This window comes from Hakea prostrata, chromosome 8, assembly GCF_041222555.1.
Source record: "Hakea prostrata isolate BN-2017 chromosome 8, UWA_Hpros_2, whole genome shotgun sequence".
Classification (NCBI taxonomy): Eukaryota; Viridiplantae; Streptophyta; class Magnoliopsida; order Proteales; family Proteaceae; genus Hakea; species Hakea prostrata.
In genome coordinates, this window is record NC_142607.1 from 13,860,255 (window position 1) to 13,882,400 (window position 22,146).

Genomic DNA, 22,146 nt, shown 5'->3' on the forward strand with positions numbered 1-22,146 from the left:
AAGAAATATAAAAATACACCAGCTAAAGGAGATTGAACATTCACGAAACGAAGAGGGTGAAATGAGGGCCCATCACCCATCAGTGGATCATTCAAATAATATATGATTTAATAGATGCACATAAAGTGGCACAGTATGCAATGAACTCGCAAGATGCGAGATGTGCCAAATAATGAGATTAAGAGCATAATTATGAATATAAGATAAAGACAGATCGATAATGGGGAATAACCGGCATGATAGATAACAACGAGACACAGTGAATAGCCGACATGTATATCCAAGATGGTTTGGTAAAATATTATTAAGTCTCCAAAAGCTAAACCATGTTATGAGAACAAAGACATGTATGCACAGGCCAAAAGGTTGTCATAAATTTCCAACAATGGCATGGCGAAGCCAAAAATCATCAAAATGTGGATGACGGCACGTAATTGCCCACCACAAAGACAAAGATGAGTCCCAAAATAAAGTGGGAATATATGTTGGATATAAATCTCATATAATCAATATATGCTAAGGATAGGAGATATAATGCAAACGGAGAAGATGAAAGCCAACATGAGGGGGAGAGAATAAACAGTTGGAAAAAGAGATTGATGTATACAATCATTATCTCAAGATCCTCGACCGAACCGGAACGAAGTCAAAGGATAATGCAATAAATATTATAAATCAACACGATTGCGACGAAGAGTTACTAAACTCATACCAACGAAATGCCCAAAGAATTGATGTCAGAGGACAACTATCGAGGCAAATGAATTAAACCACGAAAACGGGAAGATAATCGGCGATGATAAAATCCTAGAAAAGGAAAGGAGCAAATGATTAAAATGGCATAATATGGAGACAATGATTATGAAGATCCCGAAGACATAACCATAAAACCCCGAAGAGGTTGGCACGAAAAAATGAAGAGATCGATTAGTTATGTCATCGCAGAAAAGATGGAATCGAAAATATAAAGTTGTGACAACGATTGCATATAATGGTTGAAATAATCAACAAGACGAGGATCTGAATATAAAGGATGAATATAAATCAAGAAATGATTGGCCAAAATGTAGAGACGCAATCAAGCGAACTGAACGCGAAAATAAAGGGACCGAGTCCAACATCCGAAGGTAAAAGTAAAGGGGTACAATTGAGTTTCGAAAAATGAAATGAGAAAAATAATGAAATCGGATATATAAAGTATGAATTATGGCACAAGAACGAGATGCGGCATGATTACATGGAAACATGCGGGTGGATGCAATCACCAGATATCTATAACTGGCAAGATATGAAAATTTGACAGCGCAATGGATATAACAGCCTAATATGGCTCACGAGGTGAAAATATATGAAAATCCCCGAAGGATTCAAAATGACGAAGCATATAAAAATCCTAGGAAGTTTGTTCAATAATGCCAAAGATTATCAAGGCAATAGGTAATCTCTAGTGGATATTTACTAAATGAAAAGCATAAAAATGATCCAATAATTGTGCCTATTAAAGGATATGGATCTAATTTAGTAAAATATATAATGATGATTAAATATCATTGAAACTCCGAAGAGTCCAAAAGCGAGAGATATAAGAAAGTTGAAATGAAAATCGAAAAGACAATGTTTGTCGATTGTAAATTGAGCATTGACGAATGAAATATTCGTCATCAATCAACTATATAGAGAATATTTGAAGAGATATCTAGATAAAATACATCCAGAGTACTCTAATGGTTGTAAGATCGCCAATATAAAGAAAGACATTCGACCCCAAGAAAACAAGGAGAATGGTCATGAAGTACCATATCAGTGCAAGAGGCATAATGTATCGATAATACACAATCGGATGTAGCATTCATAAGTGTATTAAAAGAATATTCAATACGAACAAACGAAATGTTATAAAACAATAAGATATGAGAAAAGACATGATAATATGAATGTGGATATCAACACAGTTGCGATGAGGATATTATCGATCTACATAAAACTAGATCTCAAACATGCTATATTCAAGTGAATGTTAGCTAATATGGTTAAGATCAATGATACAACAATTCATGAAGCAGCAACATAATAATATGAAGAATGCGATCAAAGCCAATGAAGATTATCGCATGCAAAGCTAATTGAAGGGATGATACATCAAAGAAGATAGAACGAAGCATAACGAAACTCTTCACTCTGATTTCAAGAAATGGTGAAAATATGTTATTAAACGCTCAAGGATAACGACGGGTAAGAGGCGGCACTCAAAGGAGAAGTGCTATATGATAATGGAATGACGAAAAGAAAAGAGACACGGGGAGAAAAAGACTTCCTAACCAAGGTTTGCCCGGTTTGAAGGTTTTAAGAGGACACAAAGATATAGATAATACCTCCTCACAAGATTTTTTCCACGGGTTTTCTAGAAGGTTTAACGAGGACAACTAGAGGACATCCAAAGGGGAGTGTTATAAAAATATTTATTATGAATGTCCATTACCCCAAAGAGATTGTACCAATGAAGATCCAATACCTCAAGATGCAAATTGGTGAAGATACAACCATCTCATTACACAATATTGGAGTCAATATTATCATGACTATCTTGGGAATCATTTTCCATATCAAGAATATCTTATGGGAATCATATATGTATTATATCGAGTAGATGCTCCTTCTACTACAAATATGTAATGCACTCAACTGAATGAATTAGTTCTGATTGAACTCATCTTGTCTTTCTTCTTTGTATCTAATATATTTTCTCTTTATTTTATAACACTAACATTGATTTTTTAAATTCAAAATAATAAGAGTAATTGTAAAATTGATATTTCTTATGATTTTTTCTAGATAAAGAGAATATTAGTTATACGTTTCTTAATCTAGAAGAGCAAAATAAACATTAAACATACACCATCTTAACCCCATCGAAGGGGATTCAGTAATTTTAAAAGGGTAAAGTCTTTTTAATAATTAAATTATAACACTAGAGCAATAGTAATTATCCATTTATCTTGTTTGGGTGGATTTGTGTAATCAATCGCATGGAAGTTTTATGACCATGACGTGTTAAGCGTCAGGAAATCATTGGCAGCTCGAAGCTTTTTCGATAGAGAGAATGGAGTGACATCAGCACAACGGCAGTTAAATTGGGAGTTGGAACACAGACAACGAACCAGAAAGGGAGGCAGGGGAAGAGGTGGAGCTGAAGATCACACTGTAGGGTTTCCGCAACGAGCCGAGGTACGTCACAGTAACTCAATTAAAGTAAGTTCGATCTGGTTTGTGTTTGTATCTGTGATATCTATTTCATCTGTTACTGCTCGAATGGCAATTCGACTTGTTTGTAAGTTGGTTTTGGATTGACATTTGGAGTAAAATTGTTGCTATGCTTTCAGATTTTTCCTTTCAAATTATACAAAATTCGTGATTTTATGAAGAGTCGCAATTTCAATTGGACCTGCAGATTTGGATCCATTATTTTTATTTTTTTATTATATTTAAGATTTTTTAGTTTCACTAATTCAAGTGGTAGATTACTTCGTTGTTCTGAGGCTATATTGACAATTAACTTCAGTTATCTCTCGCTTTTTGATGCTTGATGTGTTAGGGTGGCGATAAGGTTTTACCGGATCTGTAATTCTCTCTCTCAGCGATAATGCCAACAGCGGCGTTTCTGCTTCTGTTTGTAGTTTTACAGGAGGCAGCATAATCTCATAAATTCAAATTTGGAATTTTATTTATTTTATTAAATAAAGTAATTATTGTTGTCATCATAAAAAATTCGCAATTGTAATCAGTCTTGGCAATCTTTAAAATTCCATTGGCTAGACAATGACTGATTTTATGTTAATTTCGTCTCTGTGGCTATGTAAAGCAGCCATTATCCCCCCCCACACACACACATCAAGAACGAAACATACTTTATTACTTTTTTTCTGTTCATGCTTCTTTAGAAGTAAGGTTAGTGTAATGCAATCATGAATTGTTTACTCAACGTGGAAGAATGGAAAGATTACATATTGGTAATGCTTCCTGGTTGGTCATCTCATCATCATCTATGAAATTTTTGAAACAGGTCCACATTCTTCAGTCCCCCCTCTGAGGTATTGTTAAAATGCATGTCAGGAATCAAAGAGTAAAAAGGAAGAGGGTTTGAGCCAGCCCCACAAATTTTAGGTCTCTATTAATGAGTTCCTTCCAATGTAAATGCTGTCTGAAAATCAGTATCATCCTTGTTGTTGTGGTGATACTTATAGCTGCTTCTATTGCATTTAGACGAGGAGAAGCTCGACATTCGTACTTCACTGTGGTTCTGGATTGCGGAAGCACTGGTACTCGAGTAAATGTGTATGAATGGCAAAGAAATATCACAAGTAACCACGACTTGCCTACCTTGTTGCATGCATTTCCTGATTTATCAACCAAGAACCCCCTCCACAAGGATGCTTGTCATTACCACTGCATGCAAACTGAGCCAGGTCTTGATAAATTTGTTCATAACTCTTCTGGCATAAGGGCAGCATTGGAGCCATTGCTTATCTGGGCAGAGCAGCAAATACCTTCTGAAAGGCATGGTGATACTTCTCTCTTCCTTTTAGCGACTGCTGGGTTACGAAATTTGCCAAATGAGGATGCTGGCTGGATTCTAGAGAATGCAGAAGCTGTTGTAAGTGAGCACCCATTTGGTTATAGAATGAGTTCAACTAGGGTGTTGAGTGGGAAGGAGGAGGCTTATTATGGTTGGGTTGCTTTAAACTATAAATTGGGGTTCCTGGAGAAGTCTTTGAACACTTCCACAGTAGGAGTCCTTGACTTGGGTGGTTCATCCTTGCAAGTGGTCGTAGAAACAGATGAATCAAGAGATAATATGCATCCCATTTCATCAAAAATTGGGCTGATTGAGCACCAGATATTAGCATACTCATTACCAGCATTTGGTCTGAATGATGCATTTGACAGAACCATTGTAATTCTGAGTGAACAGAAGCTGCAGCCTAGAGATAATGTTGATGTAAACCTTGAACTCAGCCATCCTTGTCTCAGTTCGGGATTCAAGCAGAATTATACTTGCTATGGTTGCTTCCAGCCTTATGCTAGTGGTCAAAGAAATTCTAGCGGTGTACCATCGAGTAATAGTGATGGCTTCCCTTTAGTTACTCTGGTCGGAGATCCAGATTGGGAACAATGCAAGGAACTTGCAAGGGCTGCCTCAATGCATTCGAGTAGCTCTGATTGGTTGCAGATAACTGAAGTTATGAATTGCAAAGCCTTGCCTTCCTTTAATGGTTAGTTAGCTTATCTTACCTAATCTTTTATTGCCAAATAGAATGTTAAAGATCTATATGTCCATTGTGTACTTTGGAGGCTTTCCTCCCTGGGTAGGTTCAGTACCCTGAAAATCTCAATTTTATGTTATTATATGGCCGAGTCATGATTATTGCAAGTTCTGGCTTCCAAATATTATGTACCAAAGAAAGATGCTACAGTAACTCTTAAGCTATCTTTCTTGATTTGTTTTGGCTGAACATTGACTCTTCAACTTGTTAGAGCCTTCTAGGCTGCAGGCTGCTGTAGGAAGTTTTTTTTTAACTATTTGGTTTCTATTATTGTCGTTCATGGAAGGTTCACAACTAGAAGGGTGGTTTTGAACCTTTTTTTTTTTTTGGGATGAAAAATAATTATATTAAATCAACAAGAAAAAACAAGAGGAGAGAGGAACAGGGGGGCACCAGACACTAAGAGGGAGAAATAAAAGTGGACCTGAGACCCCAGGTGCTAACAATTAACTTATTTATGGGATTGTCATCAACAGGGGGATGGGGGAAAGATAGCAATCTAGGAGACACATAAAAATAGATGGCTTTCCAAATCAGGATTAAGGATCAAGATTAGGAAGTCCATCTTCTAAGGTTGCGCTCCCACCAAATGTGGTGAATGGTGGCACCAAAGACGAGCTTGCCAAGATGGTCACAAATGGAGGGCCTAGCAAAATTCCGCAGGATCCAAGTCCAGTCACAAACAAACCCAAAGGATCATCTCGAGCGGGGCCAAATGGAAGCAAGGGCTCTTACCCAAAGGGACCGAGAAAATGGGTAGGAGAAAAAAAGGTGGTCAATGTCCTCTGAACCATTCCAACAAAGGGTACAACTAGGGTTAGTAGGGATGTGGCGGCTAATAAGGAAGGATTGGGTTGGTAGGGCATGGTTGAGAGCTCTCCAAAGGGTGAGGGCATGGCGGGGAATGTTGCCTTTAAACCAGACCAAAGGGGACTAGGGGACATGAGGGTAAGGGGAGCAGAGAAGGTTCCAAGGAGAGGAAGTGGAAAAGGTTTTGGAGGGTGAAATGGTCCAAATGGCAGTATCTCGAGACAGGTTAAGGATAGGGGGGAGGGCATTCCAGACTTGTGTGAGACTAGGGTGGGGGAGGGGGACCAAGACCCATTGATGATGAAGGTATCAAGGGTGGCAGTCTTGGGGATGCGGGTTTCGTATACCATGCGAGGGCCAAGTAGTGTGTAGAGAACGTCCAATGGATGCCAGGGGTCTATCCAGATAAGAGTGGAGATTCCATAAGAAATTTGGATAGAGATTGCAGAGAAGAGCTCGAGGACGAAGGAACATGATCTTCCTCCAGATCTAGGAGGGATTTGAAGGGCACAAAGCAGTCTAGAATGAGTCCTGCTTGAGACTGTAAGAGTAGACCTAGGAAACCCATATAGAATCATGCTTAGAGGCAATTTTCCAAATGAGCTTCAGGAGGCAAGCCATGTTAATGTCAAGGATACGACGTATTCACAGGCCACCCTCAAATTTGGGATGATAGACTACGGCCCAAGAGATGGGATGAAGGAATCAGGAGGATTCTTGGTATTTCCAGAGGAACATAGAAAAGGGATTCCATAGACATAATAATGGATTTGGGAACTTGAGAATATACCGCCCAATAAAGATATGCAGATTGGAGGACAGATTGAATGAGCACCACTCTTCCAGCGAAAGATAAAAGTTTTCCTTTCCAAAGTTGGAGTTTTTTCCTAATATGATCAAGCATAGGGGCATATTGGTGGCGGGTGAGCTTGCCGGGGATAAGAGGTAGGCCAAGATAGGTCACAGGAAAGGAGCTAAGGTTGAACCCAGAGAGTTGTAAGAGAGAGAGGAGCGGAATGGGTCCGAGACTCTGGAGAGAAGTAGATTTATTAAAATTGATACAGAGCCCAGAGAGAGCTTTCGAAGGTAGAGAGAGGAGAGGATGGCAGAGATAGATTGATGGTCAGCTTTGGAGAAGATCATGAGATCATCCGCAAAGGCGAAGTGGTAAGATTTGTGGATCTGCACTTAGGGATAGGAGAGATTAGGTGCTGATCCGTTTTGGATTGTAGGATACGGGAGAAGACCTTGAGAGCCAAAAAGAATAGGTAGGGGGAAAGGGAACATCCTTGACGAATTCCCACCCTAAAGGGGAAATAATTGGTAGGAAAGCCATTGGTGATGATGGAGAAGTGGGGGGGGGGGGTGGAGATACAAATCTCAATCCAGCGGACAAAGGCTGGGGGGAGCCCATAGCAGAGAGGACCTCATTAATGAAGTACCAATGGATAGAATCAAAGGCTTTATGAAGGTCCACTTTCAGGAGGGCCGTCGGGGAATGGGAGGCTCTATCAATTCCTCGAACTATTTCCGCACAAAGGAGGATATTATCCAAGATGCTGCGACCCAAAATGAAGTCATATTGGTTAGGACTCACAAGCGAGGGAATGACCTTATTAATTTGATTGGCAAGGATTTTAGAGATAAATTTGTAGATGATAATGCAGAGGGAGATGGGGTGAAAGTCATAAAGAGACGAGGCTCCAGGCTTCTTGGGGATGAGGTAGAGGAATGTTTGGTTGATGGAGGATAGTTGGGAAGGATTAAGGAAAAAACTCCGAATGGCATGAACTAGATCATCTTTAATGAAATCCCAGGAAGCCAGGAAAAATATCATACTAAATCCATCAGAACCTAGGGCATGATTGGCTTTGTGAGAGAGGATGGTAGAAAGAATCTCCTTAAGGGAAGGGATGGAGTGGAGAGAATCTAAGGCGGAAGGAGGACCAATTTATTGAGGAGAGAGGGGGGAAGGGATGGCCGGGGGGTGTTCTTCTAATTATTCTGGAAATAGTAAGAGTAAAAAGATAGATTCCAAGACAAAGACACTCCATTAAAGATTGAAGGGAATATAGGCACCCCCACATTTAAGCTCTTTACACTCTCTCTTGAGTCTAGCTCTAGGCAAACAATTCAATCGAGAAGTCTCCTCTTATCTTCAGTCTACTAGTTCACCCTCAGGTAAGACTAATCTAGATACCAAATAATACCAAGAACTCAAGATCTAAGTAATATTGACCTTCTTAGACATTTCACCTTTATAAGCACATTAATTCACTTATTTCTTTAATGTTCATAGTTCTAGTCTGTGCAATATCTTGCCTCTTAAGCTTTCTAGATGGCCTAAGTAAAGAGTGTTGTGTTAGTTGCTCTCAAGCCAGATGGCCTTAAGGGATTAGGTGTAGAATACCCCTCGAACCTACTTACTCAAGCCAACCAGGCTACAGGTCAAGACTGGACCAAAGACACCTCAACTGTTTGACACAAGGCACGATGTTGGTGACACCGAGACCCGGTTACTAAGAAGGAGGTATAAACTTTAAACTTTAGTATATTTTTTTCTTCTTTTTTCTTCACATTATATTTCAATTCACTTCACATATAAACAATCTAAAATCGGTCTCAACTTGTCACCATAAGCACAAGGCAATACAAGACAACTAGATGGTCAAACCTTTCGGACTACTTGGAGTTCCTATTTTCCGATTCAACCTCAGTCTCAAAATGTAAAACCCATTACTATTCTCTTAAGAGGGTGCTCATCACATCAGATGGAATTTCTAAAACCCTTAAACTCTCATTTTGTATCTAAGCAAGGAATTAAAACATTTATCTTACCAAAGCTAGAAAAAATTGGGCACTTTGTATCTTTGTGACATTGCTCTGCCAACTATCAACAAGAAGAATACTTAAGAATTTTGTGTGCATATTCTTTGCAAACACTCACGAGACACAACTCGTCCACTAGGGTAACCTAGGGGTTTAAAGGCTTCTTGCACATGCTAAGTGCAACCGTGATTCCTACAAAAGTGAGTTAGGTTTTTATTTATTCATTTTCTGTATTGCTTTTATTGTTTTTTTTTTTTTGGATGATTAAATAATTCATTACCAAAGAGAAGAAAATACAATAGCACAAGTGACAAGCCTAGACAAAGCGAGAAAAAGGCCTCAACTAACAAGCAACCTAAGAGGCATTGAGCCTAGCAACTACCTAAGAGCAACAATTAAAGCAAACTAGATACACAAGCATAAAAGGCCCAAGGTCGAACAAAGAAGCAAACTAAAAGACAATGAGCCAAGCAACAATTTAAGGGCAACAATAATAGCAAACTTGTTACACAACATAAGTGATCCATAGCCAGACTAGAAGCATCCATGGAAGTGGATCAAAGGGGCCCAGCAGAACCGACGTAGTCTCCCGATCTATTGGAACTATGGGAAGCCTTCCTAGTAACAAAGCACAAGGACCAACTCAGCAGCACCATGGAGGCAAGGGACGCAAGGGAATGCAGTATCACAAGATTGAGGAAAAAGAGAAAGAAAAAAACAAAGAGAGCTAATAAGACTCTAAACAAAATGGAGGGTTCAAAAATGATAGCTCACATGGCTTTCCCCCAAAGCCAAAGAAGGTCAATGGAACCCTCGTCAAATTGGAGCGAACCCCCGAAACAAGAAGGGAAGAGAAGGAGAAACAAAGTGAAAAGAAGAATATGAATCTGAGGTCGAATTTGATACGGAGAGATCAACAACTGACGAGCTCAAAACAGAAAGGGAGATAGAAGAAGAAATAGAGAGCGGATATGAGTTCGAATTTGAGATTGAACCTGATTTGGAGAGAACAACAAATATACCCCTCAGGACTTCCCCCGATGCCTAAGGAGCCAAAGAGACTGGAACCCTCAACAAACACAGATGAACCTGAAATGGAACTAGACACGCTCAATTTTTTATTTTTATTTTTTAGAACAGAAGACAGAGGTCGCCAGAGGAAGAGAAGAGAGGAGGTGGAGAGGGAGTTTGGATCGCAGAAACAGAAGGAGAAGTGGAGACTCAAATGATAGCTTTTATTGTTTTGTTTTGCTCGAGAACTAGCAAACACTCAAGTGTGGGGGTATGCGCCAAAATTTGATCGTGTCGCTAACCAATCAAAAATAAAATCCTATACTAATCTAGCAAGCAAAAAGTACGGGGTCGAACTATGGGGAACTAAAAGGCTAAGTTACTAAGATTAAATTCAATAAAACTAAATTTAAATTAAATCTATTAATCAATGCAAAAAAACTATGAATATGTGAAGATCTTTGGGATTTCGAATCCCCAATGCTTTTCCCTAACCGATATAACTCTACACTTCAAACCAAATTAAGGATGGTCTTCCTAGATATGCCCTATCTTCGCAAAACTATCGTCCTTCGCCGAAGCTTGGCACTCTTAGTTTGCTAAGCTATAGAACATCTTTGGCCAAACTCAAACACAATCAACTAGAAGATATAGAACAATCAAATTAATGAAATAAGCATGGTTCATCTACATCCCAAAGAAAAGGAACTAGCTACTCATTATCACAAAGTTCATAAGACAAATAAAGATGAAACATAGAGAGAGAGAGAGAGAGAGAGAGAGAGAGAGAGAGAGAGAGAGAGAGAGAGAGAGAGAGAGAGAGAGAGAGAGGATGTGGTCTTCTTCTTCAGCAATGAGAGAGATGAGAGCCAAGATCCGCGTTCGCCGTCTTCCCCTCTTTTCGTGGCTGGCTTCTCTTTTATGTCTCCCGCACACAATGAATCCCCTCTCTTTACTCGTCAATTCGACATTTATTAATTCGGATTTTGGAAAAACTCAAACCTAGAAAGTTGTAGATATTTTTGATATCGTTCCATAGCATCTTGAATCACCGCAATCCGAGCTTATACGAGAGAGATATGCCCAAAATACTGAAGGTAGGTCTGTTTACCCGATTTTCAGATTTATTACCAATTTTGTTCCTTAGACCTCCACATGTTTCCAATTTGGCTAAGATCTCACTTTTCATGATTTCTTGGACAGCAAGATTGAATTCCATGATTTAAAATCCACCAATATCTAATATATATGCCAACTTTACTCCATATTATCTCTAATAACCAAAATCACATTTTTTCTGAAAAATACACAAAAATAATCAATTAGCTCTCTTTTAATTAAATAAGTATGAGGAATTAAATCAAATAAATAATGATAAATGCATGCTTATCAGGGGAGGGGGAGGGAAGATGGAGAGAGAAGGTTGGAAAAGAAAGAAACGATTTCGGACCTGATATTGGGGAGGTCGGAGATCTAGGATCCACTTAGAAAGGAGACAAGGGATGGAGTTGAAATTCAGGCGACCTTTAAGGGATCGATGGAAGTAGGCGGTGTTTGCATCCCCCAGGTCAAGCCATTTGATTCTTGCCTTTTGCTGAAGGAAGCTTTCCTCCTGAGAGGAGAGGGAGGAAAGGGTTAGGGAGAGGGATCTCTCTTCCTTAGCAAGGGAGGAGTCAGTGGGGTCCCCCTGGATTAGGTGTTGGATTATAGAGAGATTAGAGCTGCAAGAAGAGATTCTGGAGGAGATATTTCCGATGGTGGAGGAGTTCTAAGATCGAAGGGCAAGCTTTGTGTTTTTAAGCTTTCGGGCAAAGGAAATGAGGGGGAGGGAATTAAAATGGACCGGTTGGTTCCAAGCCTCAATAATGGTAGGGAGAAGGAAGGGCTGGAGGTCCACATATCTAAGAATTTGAAGGGATTGGGACTTGAGAAGGGGGGTCGAGAATATGGATAATGCAGGGAGGAGAAGCAGGCATGGGAAGCAGGGAAGATGGATAGCCATGACTCATTGACCATAAAATGATCAAGCTTGGAGGCAATACGGGCTTCTCCAATCCTCCGTTGTTGCCAAGTGAGAAGATGGCTTGACCAACGAAGATCTAAGAGGCCCGTATCCTCAAGGCAGGTTTTTAAAATCATCCACAACCATCGGATCCAAAAGATTACCATAAACTCTCTCATGCAAGTACCATACTATATTGAAATCGCCACCAATACCCTAAGGGCACCCCTCTGTAAAAGGAGCAATAGAGCGGAGATCGTTCAAAGAGGGGTACGGTTAGAGGGCCGGTTAAAGCCATAGATGATGGTGAGGAAGAGGGGAGAGATCAAGGAGGGAGGGATAAGCCGAAGGTGCATGAATTGAGGGGAAGATGAAAGAAGAGTGATTTGAAACTTAGATGGATCCCAAAGAATCCAAATGTGGCCATTGGGGGCAAGATTAGAATTAGAGAGAAACGACCAAGTGGGGGCTATAGACCTGGCAATCGGATGGGCATTGTTATTATGAATGTGGGTTTCGAGGAGGGCACAAAAAGAGACTTTTGCTTAATGAATGGAAATTTTCACATTGGCTTGCTTAAAGAGGGCATTAACCCCCTAACATTCCAAATGAGAATATTGGGCATAACTACTATTGATGGGAAAGGAGCATCAAAGTTGCTATTGGGGGTATGGGCACCACTAAGAGAGAGGGGAGGGGACTCAATGGAGGGAGTCTCACACAAAGGGGAATGTAGGGGAGAGGGAGTTTCAAATAGGTTTGGGTCAATGGAGGAATCGGTAGTTGGGTAAAAAGGTTGGTTTTTAAAGTGGCTATCAAAAGTGGGCTCAAGGGGGTTGGGAATAGGAGATGAGAATGGGATGGTTTTGATCCAGAGGACGCTAGTGGTTTGGTAAAGGAATTTCATTAGGCTTAGAGGGGTGGTGGTGGTTGGGCCAAAAGCATCAGAAGGGTGGGTTTGGAGAGATTTATCATTGGGCTTAGTAGGTTGTCGGTGGTTTGGGCCAAAAGCATTAGACGGGTTTAAGTTAGGATGTAATGGGCTTGAGTGAGGAGGCCCAGTAGGCGATGGGTTAGGATTGGGTATGGGTAGAAGGGTTAAAGTGGGTAAAGAGGGTTAGTGGAGGTGTGGGGGCCCACCACACCGCTAGTGGGGAGGAGAGAGGATAAGTTAGACAATACAGGAGGAGGATCCTTTTTTGTTTTCACAGAAGAGGAAAGGTGTAGGGGTTGAGGTGATGGCCTAGCAGGCGGTAAAGGGGGAATTGTGCTTCCCATTATAGACAATGGCGATGGGCTACTGGAGTCAACACCTGGGTTGTCGTGATGGGCACGATCAAGGGAAACCGGAATTTGCGTCGATCAAGAGGCGGAAGCATCGTCAACAATGCCTATAGTGTGGTAGTGGGAGTGGGAGCCTCGAGCAGTGGAGCATCAGCGACATCATTCACCTAAGAAGCTAGGTTTGCAGAAGTCAGAGGTGTCAGAATAGCTAAACCAGAGGAAGTACAATTTCTTTTTTCGGTTTCTCCTGTAGGTCTTGGCCGCCGGAGGAGTCATGGGAGTGGAGCTGGTAGGAGTAATGAGCACAGAGACTTGCTCAAGCTTGTCGATTAGGGGAATCTGAGCAAACGAAACAGTATTTTCTTCCATTCTATCTTCAAGAGGCGGCGGTATGCATTCTTTGTTAGTCGGTGGAGGAGTCTTTGCTACCAGCTTGGGCAGAATTCCAAAGACAAAGATTTCACAGACATCAATGAGTTGCAGGTTGGTTCTTCATGACCAAAGGATGAACATGCTTCACATCTAGCTGGTATCCAATCATAGGCTATGATTTGGTTGTAGAGCAAACCATTATCGTCTTCAATGGTGATATGGGATAGTAGGGGCTTGGCTGCTGAAATATTAACACAAATCTTGGCATACAAGAGGCGTTCCAATCTTGTAGTTTTCAAATCGGTTCCGAACTTTTAATTGTGAATGATACACTATTAGTATGACTTGCACTGATGAGGAATTATTTGATATCAAATACTCCAGTCATCTATTTGAACCTCTCAAGGCAAATCTGCCTAGTCATGCCTTGGGATTATAAATCAACATTTTTTTGGGGGGGGGGGGGGTGTTGTTTCATAAGTGTTATATAAGTTATGTAGTTGGATCACATATAGGTAGCAACTGATCTATCTTAATATGAAATGAAACATATACCATAGACATTAATCAACATAAGAAAATATGAAAACTTTTATCTGATAAACTTCCAATTGCACAAAATAAAAAACATATTAATTCAAATAAAAAAAAAAAGCATCCTGATGGCTCCAAAAATTTAAGGGTTATTTAAAAATCTGCTGCACCTAGGTGACTGACTTCCTGGCAGCTCCTGTGATGCAGTTGGAGACTGTCCAATGGATCAAGTGTGCCTGAGGACTTCGCTTTGTCCCATGCTCCTACATGCCCCTTAGGTTTCTTATTTTTGGATCTTTAATGTAATGAACCCATAAAATGTGGGTAATGTCAGTTCTTGGGATTAATAGTTAACTCTAGTGCTTGAGTTCACTTAGGATTTTGGTTTTTTGGATGGAAAAAGGAAGAGATGGGGGGGGGGGGGCAACCAGGCAAAGCCCTACAAAGGCCAGCAAGGCCAAACAAAAGAAAACAAGATAGGCCTCAAAGGCCAAGAATAAAAACCCAAGACAAACAGTGGCCAACTATTACTTCCTATTTTTCTGTTTTTTTTCCTGGAAGACAGGAGCTCAACTAGATAATCATCAGCGAGGGGGAGGCGACCTTTTGTAAAGTGTGAACTTCTCCAGCGTTCCCGAGGAGGTGGAGAAGGAATCTTAGTGTTAGAAGAGCCCCAACCTCACTCGCGGCCACAAAAATTGGATCAAGATTAAGCTCTAGGGGAGGGGAAGGGACAAACCCAACGGAAAAGACTAGGCCACGCCAAGGGGGAGAGAGGAAGAGGGAAGCCCAGATGGGGGGTCGACAGGAGAGGAGAAGAGAGTAAGGCTGGGCCGAACAAAAGGTTCAGGGGGAGGGGAGGAGAGGGAGAGAAACTCGGCCCAGCAACAAAGGAGGAAGGGGGGGGAGGGCTCAGTTGATAGGTGGGCCAGCCCAGAATAGAAGCAGGATTAGAAGAAGAGGGGAGAAGGGGGGAGATCCACTGAGCCGATAGGAGAGACATACGAGGAAGGTTGAAGGAGAGAAAGAGAGGACAACTGAAAAGGGGAAGGAGAAACAGGGGAGATGAGAGGAGCAGGGGGAGGTAATGTGGAAGGAGAAATGGCAGGCAGGCCAAAGGAAACCGACAACACAATTAGCACTGAGCAGGCAGAAGTGACCAAGGGCGGGGCAATTTTAGCAGGAAAGGGGAGGTAAAGGAAAGGGCGGTATGAGAGAGAGATCGAGCACTGCTGCCAGCAGTGGCAGGGGAGAACCAGTCAGAGAGAGGGTCAACTGAAAGGACATCAAGAGCAGCAACGGTTGGGGGAAAGGGTTTGAGGCTGGTTAGAGGCTTCAATTCCAGCTGCAGAGGAGAGGGCGGCAAGTCTATTTGAATTCACCAGGAGAAAGTCCTTGCCAACGATGGTAGAGAGATCGCTGGGACGAACATTGATAGAGGAGTTAGTAGGAGGGCAGATAGAGGAACTATTGCAGTCAGGATAGAGGATTTGATCATTGTATGGTCTTCCGCAACCGAGGAGGCAACTTTCAGGCTAGGGCTGACTGGAGAAGCGGGTGAGGGGGGCGATCGGAGATGGCTGAAGATTTTTGGAGCATGAATGATGCCCAAAAGATCTACAGGAATGATACAAAGGGGGTTCCATTCAACCTTCATTGATTTCAAAGCAGTGGCTGTTTCTTCCTTAATGGTGATGGAAGTAGGAAGAGGAGCGTTGGCTGTAACATCGATCCACAGATGAGGCAAACGCAAGCCGGTCTTTCTTCATAGTCCTGGCATCAGAGAAGAGAGGTGCCCTAAGGGTAGAACCTACTATCCTCAGCCCCTCAGCATTCCAATAGTGGAGAGGTAAGCTTGGAAGGAGATCCAAAAAGGTAGAGAAGTATGGTTCTCTCGAGTAAGAAGCTACTTGCGATGCCAATTTCTGAGAAAGAGAAGCCTCTTGCCAACAGTCCATGTCCCATCTTTAAGGGCCCTGTGTAAGTCTTCTTCATCAGAAAACCTGAAAAGAAAATAACCTGTTGAGAAGATGAATATCTGGCTTGCATTGCTTTTCCACTGAGGCTTTGACGATGTGAAAAGAAGGTCTTGAACCTAAGAAGTGACCTACAACTCTGCAAGTGAGGTGCTCCAGTTCAAGATCAGGATAGAATGCGTGACGTGGCCATCGATAATGGAGGGGGTAATCAGGCGTGGGGTGAAACCATGTCTGGGTGAAGGAGAAGAAGGGGTGGAGAGAGAGGATCAGGAGGAGGGAGGAGGGTGGCAGGGTAGAGCCGGGAGGGGGTGGAGGTTCAGACCTGGCTCCTCCTTGAATTTGGATATTTGATAGCTAGATAGAATTTGTTTTGAGTTTATTTTACCTTATTAGGTCTTTGAGAGTGTTAAGGAGTCCTTTTCTGATTAAGATATGAATTTTGCATGGTTTTACATGTAATACATCCCCCGCCAATTAAAGGTGATTTGATTAAATAATACGACTCTTTTAAGAGTTTTTGTGTTTTGAGCAACGTATACAGGATTCGCACCCCAAACCTAGAGAGAAATTGGTTTTGGCGGGGGGGGGGGGGATGATGGTATTGTTGAGTCTAATTTAGGCATGAATTTAAATCTGTTGGTTGTCATGAATACTTGTATCTTTACATGGTTCAATGCAGCTTTTCTGACTGGTCCATCATCAATTTTATATCTTTTCTTGGGCTATTATATAATTCATTACTCTTATCTTCTCATCCATGCTTAGCTTCTTTTAACTACTATCCTCTCCCTGCATTTCCAGCAATGAGTTATATGAGATGTGATGCATGCATTTTTATCTAAATACTTTCTTTGCCATCTGCAGATACTGATTCCAGTAATTCAACAGCTACCCATCTCTCCATTGCTCGCTTCCATGCTTTATCTGGTTTTTTTGCAGCCTATAATGTGCTAAATTTGAGTCCTAGAGCTAATTTGTCTAAGACCTTGGAGAAAGGCCAGGAACTGTGTTCCAAATCATGGGCTGACTTGAAGAAAATTTCAAAAAACATAAATCATGCTGTACACTACTGTTTCAGGGTACCATATATGGTGTCACTTATTGAGGAAGCTTTGTGCCTGGGTGATGCAGAGATATTTTTTGGTCCAGGAGATGTTTCTTGGACATTAGGAGCTGCACTAATTGAAGGGGAATACTTGTTGCCTAGTCAAGCAGAACCTTATGCTGGAATGTCAAGTCTGAAGGCTGAGGTCATATCTTATCATGCTCTTTACTTTGTGCTTCTCTTATGCATTCTGTTTTCTGTTTATTGTCAAGTTAGAAGGACAACAAACTTGTTACTGCCTATGCAAGGGAAAAAGAATCATGTTGTTGGTGTACATTTGGTGTCTCATGTAAATCAAAATACAGCAACAAAGATAGAGCTTGATTGAGGTATATAAAAACATCTAGGACATATTTCTATTTTAAGCTTAGTTCATGTGTATCTCTTATTTTACTAGGATTGTTCTCACTCTCATTGGAAGGAAGTATTGCATCTAAATTTGAACTCTATTAATTTATTTCTGATTCTGGTTCAAAAATAAAATTGGAAGGAGTGGAAGTTCTCAAAAACATGGAAGTTATTGAGATATAGAAATTAATTTTTTTCTTCCATATGTTGCATTTGGGATTGAAAATTATAAATTTTTATGAAGACGGAGTATAGTTGGAAGGTAAAGAATGGACTAACAATCTAAAATATCAGAGGACTAACAATCTAAAATATCAGAGGAAGTTTATTCTTCTAATCTGCAAACTGAAGGATAATGACCTGACTTGATTTTTGTGTCACATGATGTCTAAATTAATCCACTCTTCAAAGTTGTCAATGCATCCTGGTGCTGTGGTTGTCCTGTAGTGTCACCTTTCATCCATGACCCTGTCCCCCCTTTTCAATGCTGTGGGTGTCATCTAGATGTTGCAACAACCGTGGTTATGGTATAGGAAATTACTTGAAAGATGACTAGAATTACTGTTATAAGGGTTTCTGAATGGTTTTTTCTCTAGTATCTCCCACCTGGACAAATTGGTGGATTTTTTTTCTTTCAGAAACATAAGGGCAGCAGCTTCGTTTGTGAAATATGCTGAAGTATGCAGCTTTGTTTGCTTCTCATCTTGCTGGAGCAGGGAATACACCTTACCTGTGGGTTAATGTATCTATGGTTAGGATTTGAGTAAGAATGGTGCTAAAAGATTTATTGAAACCCATCAAGAACTGATGGATTTTTTTTGGTCTGGTGATGAGATTGAAAGTTTTTATTTGCAATGCATGGACAATTGCAAAATTTTATATATGATGCCAGTTCATCACATGATATTTTCAATGCTGTGAAATAAGATGAATCTGGCATGTGGTTTGAAGGAAGTTTGCAAATGGATATCTTTGAAAACATTGCCCTAGAATCTTTGAACTAAAGTTATATATTTGCAAACTTCCTTCAATCTCTTCTAAATCTAACCTATCTTCTCTAGCAGTGTCAGCATAACTAGCACCATTATTTATACTGGCAGAAACATTGTTGAACAGCTATGAAATTATCTTTGCTACAGTGTTCTCTGACCATAAGAAGAGTTGCAGGCATCTCCGGTCATGACATTGTACCATCAATAGAATAGAGTTTTTTTTTTCACAGCCAAGGCCCACCCTTAATGGTATTTTTTAAGGGGATAATTGTGTCCATTGAGAACTTGAGATACAGAACTCACCCTAGGATTAGCAGAGGGATGCAGGTAATGAGGGGATGAATGATCAAAACCCTGGAGTTTGTGATCTTCTTTGCATTAACTGGTTCAGATTGAAAATAATTTTTTTCACTGGTCATGATGGTGAGTTGTGACAGAGAGGAGCGTTGGGTTGAATGATGATGCTCGCTTGGTTTTGCTCTGATACCCTGACAAAATGAATGTTAAAGAGTAAAATTTTGTGTTCAATTCATATGGACAGCCTATTAAATATAGAATAAGAGGGGCTATTGTTCCATATGGAAAGTAACGTACAGTATGATGAATTACAATCAGCTGTGAATAGAGCTAGGCAGCTGCAGTGCTGGGCTCTGTTTTATTTCACATTCTCACCACCCTTCCATTTTGAACCAACATTGGGGCAATAATTTTTTTGAAAAGAGTTTCCCAGCTCATCTTTCTAGGTTTTCTAAGTAGAACGGTAATTCATTAGCAATTGCTAGTATTCAGATTTGTAGGTGGGGGGTTCCATCGGTGAGTGTGGACGCTGAAGCAACTCTATGTCCTCTTTCACTCCTGCTATTATCAGCAAATTTCAAGCTTGCAAGATGGAAACCTTTCTCTTTCTCTTTTGAACTCCATTCAGACGAGTAATATTCTTCCTCTGTAGTGTTCGTCTTAGTAACTGGACCACAGAACATCCCTCCCCATTGCGGAAAGTAAATCAAGCCGAGAGGGAGAGTGCAGCATATGATCATAACACCCATGAGACTTAGCCCTGCTTCCTTTGAATATCTGGATCCTCTGAAGAAAATTAGCTGAGTCAAAACTGCGCCTACATTTCCACCGCCTCCCGTCATTCCAGATACTACTCCTAGTGACCTGCAAAATCAATTATCACGAAGGAGGGGGGGGGGGATGGATAAGATCTCAGTCAAGTAGCTGCACTGCTAAAAGATCAGAAGTCATTCTAGTTGTTCAACTATAAGATCACTTCTGATCAATCTCTGTTTAAAATTAAGTAGAAGTTGGATGCAGCATTAATATAACAGTGAAAAGATGCTGAAGAAGGTATATTCCCTGTGACACTAGGAGTGAAGAAAGGGCTCCTCTTTCATCCAAAAACAAAATAAACTTTAAAGAATGGTCTTCTGGGTTTGGGCTGGTTGGATGTCTTGGAGGCAATACTGTGAGTGCTCAAGCCTTGGGTGAAAGATGAACAGGAAAGTCCTCTGGGAAATTTTTGCTTTCTATTTACTATAGGGTGACATTCCATGAAACATGCTATTGTTGCCATCTTTTCTTTCTAAAAGTAAATGGGATAAGATCAGAAAATGGTTGGATCGCACTTGTATTTTACTGAAAAGGAGATGTGCCTGCTATAACTGAAATTTTCAATGTCAACAGTTTGCTTATGAGTCTTTTTCATGCATGAGGATCTAAACTGTGTCCCAGCTTTCCAATAGGCTTTATACCCTCCATCTAATTGTTTACAGAAACTGATATGTTCAATAGGACCTTAAAAAGTTGTAGAACATGTAAGAATTGATCCCTTTTCTTTTGTTGGCATTCTTATTGATATTTCTGTTATGTGGAAAGCTCATACAGGAACTACTGGACCTGAATGATATATTTTGATCCAAGTCAGAGAACACAAAACTAATTAGATTCTGAAGAGTAAAGTACTGAAAACTCTATGAATAAAAAAAGTGTAGCCAGCAATAGAAAGGTGGGCGTAAAATATGTTAAATGAAGAGTCAGAAATAGTGAGAATAAGATGAGATCACTTGCCTTCTGGAAACGAATGGAACAACTCCAAATGTAAGTCCACATGCAGCTTGGCAAAGGATTGAGAAAATGATCATCACTACAATGGATGCACCTAATGATCCCATTCTCCCAAGTATGACACAGAATAGTCCACCTAAAGTCTGCACCACCCATAAGCACCAAAGTCTGCCTCTCATCCCAAACCTTTTTGCTGTAATGTCGGAGAGCAGTCCTCCACATGGTCGAGAAAAGATATTTGCTAACCCAAAGGTTGCTGCGATGATTCCGGCTGTTCGGAGCTTCAGATTGAACCTGTCATAGAAATACTCTGCAATCATATTTTCTATCGTAAGTTCTACTCCAAAGCAGTAGCCGTAAGTCAATGCCAGGATCCATGATCTGTAGTTGGAGATGCCATGGTAGAGAACCTTTGAGACCTCATCTTTCTTCTTACTCCCAGATTTCTTTAGCTCATAAAAATTTCCATCGGGCAAGTCTTGGCCGAAGATAAAGACTGCTAGTGCTGTTAAAGTCTGGAACAGAGCAGGTATGAAGAATGCAACTCGCCAAGCAGTGAAATTTGTTGCGCCAATGTGGCAGATGAGTTCAAACACAAGAGGCATTATGAGCTGGGAAGCTCCACCACCGAGATTGCCCCATCCTCCAGCTACACCATTGGCTACTCCTACAACGGGAGCAGAGAACATGGTGCTCATCCAATATTGGCAAGAGACAAAGGTGGCGAGGGAGAAGCCCGTGAAGAAGCGAACAAGGAGGAATGAGACAGCAGAATTGGCACAGGAGGTGAAATAGACAACTGGTGAAGTGATTAGTATTAGCGATGCTGAGGCAAGCCTAGGGCCAACAAGGTCACATGCTGTCCCCATGGCTAGCCGAGCAAATACTGCACCAGAAACTGATGCAATCCCTGCGTTGCCAATGTCAGTGGCAGTCAGGTTGAGGTTATCACGTATAATAGGAAGGAGAGGTGGGGCTGCAAAACTGGATACGAAGCAAGCAAAAAATGATATCCATGCCAGGTGAAAGGCTCGCATGTGTGGTGCAGCAATCGAGAACAATCGGAATTCAGTTGCTTTGTGCTCCGAGTCTACTGGTAAAGCAAATCTCTGATGTTCGGCATCTGTTGCAGAAGCAGATGTTTCCATGTTTGATAGTTAGATTGCGCTGGATTGGAGTGGATGAGATTCTTGGGTGTTAGTAATTTCGAGATCAGCTAAGGTAAGCTGATCAATGAATATAAGCTACCTGCATCCCTCACTCTGCATCCCTCTCCCATGCAGAAAAGGATACTGTGCAAGTATTAAGCTAAATTCATACGGTTGAGCAGAAAGCCAGAGGAACAGAAATTTGGAGTTGTTTCCAAACGTATGTGGAAGCCTTCTCCTCTGGGGAGCTTTCTGAATACAAGATGACTGGAAGCATTAGAAGTGGCCGGCATTTTTGTTTCTGCTTCTTGCTGAGCTAGAAAACAGTTGAGTGTTCAGAACTC

General features: G+C 41.0%; 2 protein-coding genes across 4 annotated transcripts; one reads left to right on the plus strand and one right to left on the minus strand.

Annotated features, from left to right (window-relative positions):
* Positions 1-3,051: 3,051 nt before the first annotated feature.
* On the plus strand, positions 3,052-20,663 carry LOC149007091 (putative apyrase 7). 3 transcript variants are annotated; one of them, XM_089164659.1, is made up of 4 exons: positions 3,052-3,225; positions 4,061-5,270; positions 17,007-17,576; positions 20,466-20,663. In XM_089164659.1, the coding sequence occupies exons 2-3, from the start codon at positions 4,172-4,174 to the stop codon at positions 17,573-17,575; spliced, it is 1,668 nt and encodes a 555-aa protein (XP_089020785.1). In that variant the 5' UTR covers positions 3,052-3,225; positions 4,061-4,171; the 3' UTR covers position 17,576; positions 20,466-20,663. The 3 variants fall into 3 exon arrangements, with proteins under 3 accessions (XP_089020785.1, XP_089020784.1, XP_089020786.1); XM_089164658.1 differs by lacking the exon at positions 20,466-20,663 and adding an exon at positions 18,234-18,901; XM_089164660.1 differs by lacking the exon at positions 20,466-20,663 and having other exon boundaries at positions 17,274-18,226.
* On the minus strand, positions 19,360-21,802 carry LOC149007092 (high affinity nitrate transporter 2.5-like). Its single transcript, XM_089164661.1, has 2 exons — positions 20,658-21,802; positions 19,360-19,748 (listed from the first exon to the last, which is right to left on the minus strand). Exons 1-2 carry the CDS (start codon positions 21,800-21,802, stop codon positions 19,373-19,375), a joined length of 1,521 nt encoding a protein of 506 aa, XP_089020787.1. The 3' UTR covers positions 19,360-19,372.
* Positions 21,803-22,146: the final 344 nt, after the last annotated feature.

What these genes read in the sequence shown, in the direction of transcription:
- LOC149007091 (XM_089164659.1), top strand. Translation starts at nt 4,172, where the DNA reads ATGAGTTCCTTCCAATGTAAATGCTGTCTGAAAATCAGTATCATCCTT. An exon ending in AGCCTTGCCTTCCTTTAATG is followed by an intron (nt 5,271 to 17,006) that starts GTTAGTTAGCTT and finishes TGCCATCTGCAG; the next exon opens with ATACTGATTCCAGTAATTCA.
- LOC149007092 (XM_089164661.1), bottom strand. Translation starts at nt 21,802, where the DNA reads ATGGAAACATCTGCTTCTGCAACAGATGCCGAACATCAGAGATTTGCT. An exon ending in GTTCCATTCGTTTCCAGAAG is followed by an intron (nt 19,749 to 20,657) that starts GCAAGTGATCTC and finishes TTGATTTTGCAG; the next exon opens with GTCACTAGGAGTAGTATCTG.